The sequence below is a fragment of the Thunnus albacares genome, chromosome 6 (assembly GCF_914725855.1).
Source record: "Thunnus albacares chromosome 6, fThuAlb1.1, whole genome shotgun sequence".
NCBI lineage: Eukaryota > Metazoa > Chordata > Actinopteri > Scombriformes > Scombridae > Thunnus > Thunnus albacares.
The window spans coordinates 10,985,522-10,991,908 of record NC_058111.1 but is presented as its reverse complement, the minus strand read 5'-3'; the positions used below and the strand labels follow the sequence as shown (position 1 = coordinate 10,991,908).

Genomic DNA, 6,387 nt, shown 5'->3' with positions numbered 1-6,387 from the left:
TTTTCATTTTTCAAAAATATTTTATTTGATATTGATCCAGGTACAAGGAAATAAAAGAACATGGATTTATTTTACAGGACATGGGAATGAGACTGTAAAAGTTTATTTTCTTGATCCACTCTCTTTTTGGACAAGGACATGCAAGTGAATACAGAAGGTGGTTTTACAGAAAAAGAAAAAATAAAGCAGAATGTACTGTACTGTAGAAATGGCATTGGATCAGGGTGTCATTTCACCCCGTACTGTACAGAAAGATTTCACCCAACAACTTTCTCTTTTTGTCATTTTTAATCCTCTTTTATAGCAAAAAGGCAACACATAGATAGGCTACAAAGAACCAACAATATTGAGAAAATGATCAAAAGAGAGAGAAAGCCAAAGTACTTTCATCCTTCCAAAAAGACGTTTTCTCTATTGTCTTGACGAGCATACTGTGAGCATTTTTGCTCCTTGTGTTCAAAAAGGTTTTATGTTTCTTTAGTTTTGACATGAGAGGAGCAGTGCGGTGAACATGCAGGACGTAGAGTGATTCAGACGACTACTGACCCGGCATTCACCGCGCTATGAGCACAGTGTGCCTACAGTATTGTCTCTTTATGGCCTCGCTGCTCGGCTCTGACAGCAAACTTTACAAGGAACAAAAAACACATTTTATATTCCACGAATCTTTATGCATATTTCACAATATACTTTTATTATCATTTTAATAAATACAAAACGACACTGTGATTTAAAAGAAAACAATGAGTATTAAAGAGACACTAAAACGCATTAGACATTAGAAATATCAATCTTAATTTGGTATGTTCTTTTACTGACATCTTGTCTTAAGGTGGATGAACCAGCACATTATACTCGGAATCAAAATCCACAGCAGAAAAGAAAAGAGGGGACGACAGAATCGGACATGAGAGGGATATCTTTGTCAATGAAAATGGAATGGCATAATCAAGTGGAGATGCGTATGGATATATACACATATATACACATACATAAACACCACCAGAATGTAAAATAACCTGAGATACTCTTTGCACCTCATTTCCAGAACACTGGCCACTGGGTGGATGATATAAAATGACGATGGCATGACGACAACAGTACAACAGCATCTGACGGCCTTTAGTTTCCACCCCCCCTTTTTATCAACATTAGCAGTACAAAAAAAGACAAAACAAACAGTCATTGAACCACAAAAATCCTGAACATTAATATTGAAAACATTGTTGTAAGCAGCGTTTTGGAGTCCATAAAAGGCATACAAAGAAACAAGCTTTTTCATTTAAAAAAGGACAACCAATAAAACATTGTCTGAAAAGACAAAAATTGAGAATCAGAGGCTGAGAAGTCAAAGTGGCAGATGATAAGTGTGTGTGTGTGTGTGTGTGTGTTGTGGCGGTCAGGCAGGTAGAAAGTGTTCTGCTCCACACTGTGGCTATAGACATGGAGGCATTGGAACCTGCTAGTTAATATACAAGGCTTTTCTCCGTTTATCACTTGACTGTTTGGGATCAAACTCAAAGCTACATCGCAAATCGTACACACACACCGTTTCTTTTCAAATCCGAAAGTTATTGACACAAGACTGTGCTGATCATAGTGTACTGGTAACTGAGGCACCGACCTTTAGAGCAACATCTGCATTTCGGGTCACTGTGTTGTTTTTCTCGGATGATACTGTACCATAGATAATATAACAAACATTAAAACAGATAAGTGCTCTAAAAAGAAAACAATATCAAAAATGGATGGAAAAAAAAGACATAAAATAAAACACAGAAGTTGTAAACAAATTATGTTGCTCCACTAATATTTTCGGTAGCTTTGGGAGTATCATTACTGCTAGACAGAATCAGTACTCTTGTTTGTGATGTCTGCTTCCCTATTAAGGCTAAAAAGAATCATAAATCTACCTCCTTAAGTGCTATGACTTAAACTACAGCATGTGGACAGATATCACGGACTCCTCCTCCCTTGTGACCGTTTTATGGTTAGTGTGCTGTTATGCGGAAACGAGGAGCGTAAACTCAGTGTAGTAAAATTATTTAGGCAGTAAATCATAAAAACAAAATAAACTTGAAATGCTTAGAGACCCTTGTATAAAAATAAAAACATACACTCCCTCACTCTGTTTCAGAGAAAGTGCCTGGAGTTGCCCAGAACTAATTGTTTCTGATATCAAACTATTGTTTCAGGACAGTTAATTAGGAATTAAATAATCAACTCAGTAACCTAAAGTAATACAGTATCCTCTGTGTACAATTCTTCCAGCATCATATTTGCCCTTCAGACCCTCAGGAACCTTGTGTCTGCCACCCAATTAGTCTCAACTATGGAAACGGGTGCCTTATTTGTTGCTGTCTGCGAGCAAAGCCTTACTCTTTAATATCTCTCTGTACATTAGTATATAATTTTCTTCTCTTTACTTTACAGTACAGAAACTCCTCTTCACATATTCTTCCGGTTCTTCATGTCAGCAGGAGCTATGTTTTTGTGCTTATCACCAAAAATTGCAGTGCAAAAACAATAATTAATAATAATAATGATAATAATTAATGGTAACTATTAACAAACAATGGATTATAAAACAATTATTTTATGGCACAACAGCCACTCAATTCACATATAATACAAATAATCAGATAAAACCAACTGTTCCTGTATATGGAAATAAAAAGCTCAAACTGAATCAGGCTTGCATAGCAATGCAACAACAAGTTAAAGAATATATTTACAGGAAACAAAATTCCCTTTTCCCCAAGGGCAGTTACCAGAAAATGTGTTCTCATATAGATGTTTTCTTTTTTTTTTACTTGCCTTTTTCTAACAAAAAGAAAGTTACAGTAAGGTAGGAGGTGGAAAATATTTTCTTGAGGACGAAAACATAGTGAGATGTACAGTATGTCTGTGTCTATACATCACATTTACAGTTCTGTGACACAGCTTTTCTCTGTAGTGCCCTCTGCTGCACTCCTTCCCTCTGAGAACACACAGGTAAGGACAAAGTTCATTGCCCCAAATAGGAGGGCGTCACTCTTTCGAGGACAGGCCGGGTTTTCTCCAGTTCACATCCCAGGCAGATTACTCTGTGGGAAATGAAAAGAAAAATATGAGGGATGTCAGGGAATAGCTCTGTAAAAATGGAGAAATTACATTTCCATTACATATTTTATACCTACAGGTTAGAAGTTTTGTTTACCCCCCCCCCAAGGAATTTGTCGTGAAAATTTAGAAATTCACAGAAAGCAAGTTGCCTTCCAGAGCTTTATTGCAATAACCAGAGTTCACGTTTGCAAATGTGGATCTCCCAGTTTGCTATACTGAAGATGTACTATAAAAATTTCAATAACTGTATTTGTACATGCAGGTGTTCGTCACATATCATCCCATATTCGTCACCCTAACAGGTGTCTTTTGATCAATGCACAATGTTCCTTCTATTCATTCATAGCCTTATCTATCTTTCTTCCTTAGGGGGTTTTTCCTCTTTGCCTCTGTCTACTGAGAAGTAAAAGTTGAAGGCCGAATCTTATAGCTCGCTTTTGTTAACTTATCCACACCTGTCGGGAACCGGCAGTGGAACATTTTCACACGAGAGGCAAAGAAGACAGACTATTATATTGTTGTTCACTTCACTGTACGACAGTATAACATAACCTTGAGACAATAAACATGAGCGCTAACATTTCAGAATGCTTGACACACTGCAAAAAGGTGCAATATCAATTTTAATACCCTTTAATATGTATGTGGCACAATTATTGATCCTAACTCCTTAATGGTCATATTAAAGGTGGTCCTGGAGCTGTAGTTGTAACTTTCTCTATAGTGCTTGGTTGACAACTGATTTTCCTCAAATGGAAAAAGACTGTACCACCATCATAAACGCTGGCTGGATGCAATGGCACACCTCAGACTCAAGCAGCTAAAGCATACTTCTCTTGGCTCAACCAGAAAGTTTTAAAAGAATATTACATTAATGTTTACAATGATACAATGTATAGTTTCTGTTTTTTTCCCTCTGATATTACGTGTTTATGCATGGGACAGATGTAGGCCGGTGTTGATGTTGATATATGTGGCAAGTAACTGCTTTATAGTTTGAAAATTCAATACAAATTTTTGAAAATAATAACATAAATATTTCCTATTCACTTATGGTTTGGATAGATTAGCAGGACTACAACTGACAAAATATGTCACTGATGTCACTATACTTTCTTTGCTGTCCAACACAGACAATAATACATCATGATACAATTTTACGTACATAACTCTCCCGAGTACTGTCCTTGTCCATTGGTCCCCAGGAAATCAGCGTGCTCTATGGCGGTCCACTGCTGTGGCTGTCTCGGACCTTCGGTCTTGCGTGGCCCTGTCGAGCCCTTGGAGGAGGCTGTCCCGGAGGAACTGTGGCCACCGGGTGAGGGGAAGGATGGTTTACTGTATGGCAGGCATCCCTCCTCTGAAAAACAAACACAGAGGGACCCAAAGGCATACTTTAACTTTGGGAAGTGGTAACAACACGTGACTTTTATTGTTGCGGTGAAACACATCTAACATCTGATGCATAGAGACAAAGAGCACTTTGCAAACCCCCCCTCTTCCTGACATCTGCAGAGTGGCAGTGCCAACAGGCAATGCCAGGGCGTGCCACAGAGAGGATTCTCAGCCTCACACATGGCCTTGCATCTACCAGCCTTATGAGGGGCAAATACAATAACAGAGGGACCACTGGCTGCTGTGGCACCCCCTGCTGCAGGGCAGCATAACATCGACCCTCAGCAGTCTCTGTCGTTGCGTGAAATCTCATCAAACTGCTCCCCACTGCTCCGCTAATGACTGTAATAGAGCCTGCCTCGACCTCAGTGGATTCTACTGTGAATCAGTCAGCACTCTGACACATATGGGAATTCACCTATGAGGTTTTTTGTAAAGATGCTGATTGCGGCACCTGTCTTTGTCTCACAGTCTCTCGGTGTCTCAGATTGCCTGTCTGAGAAAGTCCTGGCACAAAGAGGGCAGGGCGCACAGCATGGATATCTCTAATGGTCACAAACATACACACACATGAACACAGGCACACACACAGATGGGGTATAGAGTGGCTGCTGTTTGTGTGAGAAAAGAGAGCCGAAGCGATTAGAGCGCATTTCAGGGGCCTCCTGCCTAACTTGGAGTGGAGCAGGCCAACATTGGCAACAGTTACAGGGGCATTGGGGAGGCTGAGGGGGGCATTCTGGAAACCAGAGAAAGTGGCAGACAGTCCAATCTGTTCATGGGAGCCCAGTCTCAACGCAGCATGAAAGCTAACTTCAACACAAGAACTTAGATAAAATTCTCTCCACTGTCAAGCCATGGCAGCAGAAAAAACTCTCCTTTGCCCTTGTTGTTTTCTTGTTAATTGAATTCAATTCAATTAAAATATTTATTGTAATATCTGTAGTCAAATCTCCACTTTCACTTTAATATCAGTATTGTTAAGATTGTGACACTAGGATATTGTATTGTCCTTGTAATGAATAGTGGTGAGTGAGCAAAATGATTTTATGGATTTTGTTGGTTGGGTAGCAGTGCATAACTTGTGTGTATTTACATTAATTTAGAAACCTTTCATCTTTAGAAATAAATACATCTTGGGTAGGTGTAAAGCCTGGAGTGCACAACCCAGAAAAAGCATCTGTTGAGATGTCGGATAGTCAGGTTTAGTTAACAACATGGCCTTTTCTCTGGTGCCACCCTCCAATTTTTTATTTTATTGCCCCACTACCGAGTTCTCTCTCTACACGTCATCCCTTGCCATTACTATAAAGTTTAGACTTTCAACCGTACCAGATTTGTGCCCCCTGCGCCCATCATCAGCTCGGTCCATGGAGCCTAGCCTTTCTTGAGCCTGGCGATGATGTTCCAGCGAAGTGCGTGTCTGTCTGTCAGTGGAGCTCTTCATGTCGTCTTGCCCAGACAGAGGTCCTGACATAGACGGGCGCTCCAGAGATGAAGCCTTCCTCTCTGTTGGGGGTACCACGCTGCTTATACTGCGGGCCCCTTGGATACGGCCCTGCCCCTGACAGGGAGGAGGCTCAGGGGGAGGAGGTAGGTCTGTGCAAAAGAGAAACCCACAGAATAAATCTACTGAATTCACAAATTTCTTATAAAATGTAGTGTTAAGAGTCTAATCATGTCAAGAAACATTTCCATCCAATTATATTATATTATATTATATTATATTATATTATATTATATTATATTATATTATATTATATTATATTATATTATATTATATTATATTATATTATATTATATTATATTATATATAGCTCTTTCTTGTTTATATAACAACAGATGTTAATTTCTACATAAACTGTTTGAAATGTGTTTTCAGTCACA

The 6,387-nt window shown here is 39.2% G+C and overlaps 1 protein-coding gene across 11 annotated transcripts in view; it reads right to left on the bottom strand.

The window, feature by feature from the left end:
* The window catches only part of robo2 (roundabout, axon guidance receptor, homolog 2 (Drosophila)), a 343,248-nt gene continuing 336,861 nt past the window's right edge, over positions 1–6,387 (bottom strand). For all 11 annotated transcript variants that reach the window (XM_044355122.1, XM_044355121.1, XM_044355131.1 and 8 more), the window contains 3 exons: positions 5,833–6,099; positions 4,271–4,465; positions 1–3,086 (listed from right to left, as the gene is read on the bottom strand). In XM_044355122.1, the coding sequence (XP_044211057.1) occupies positions 3,085–3,086; positions 4,271–4,465; positions 5,833–6,099 (464 nt within the window). In that variant the 3' untranslated portion in view covers positions 1–3,084. The remainder of the gene's footprint in view (positions 3,087–4,270; positions 4,466–5,832; positions 6,100–6,387) is intronic.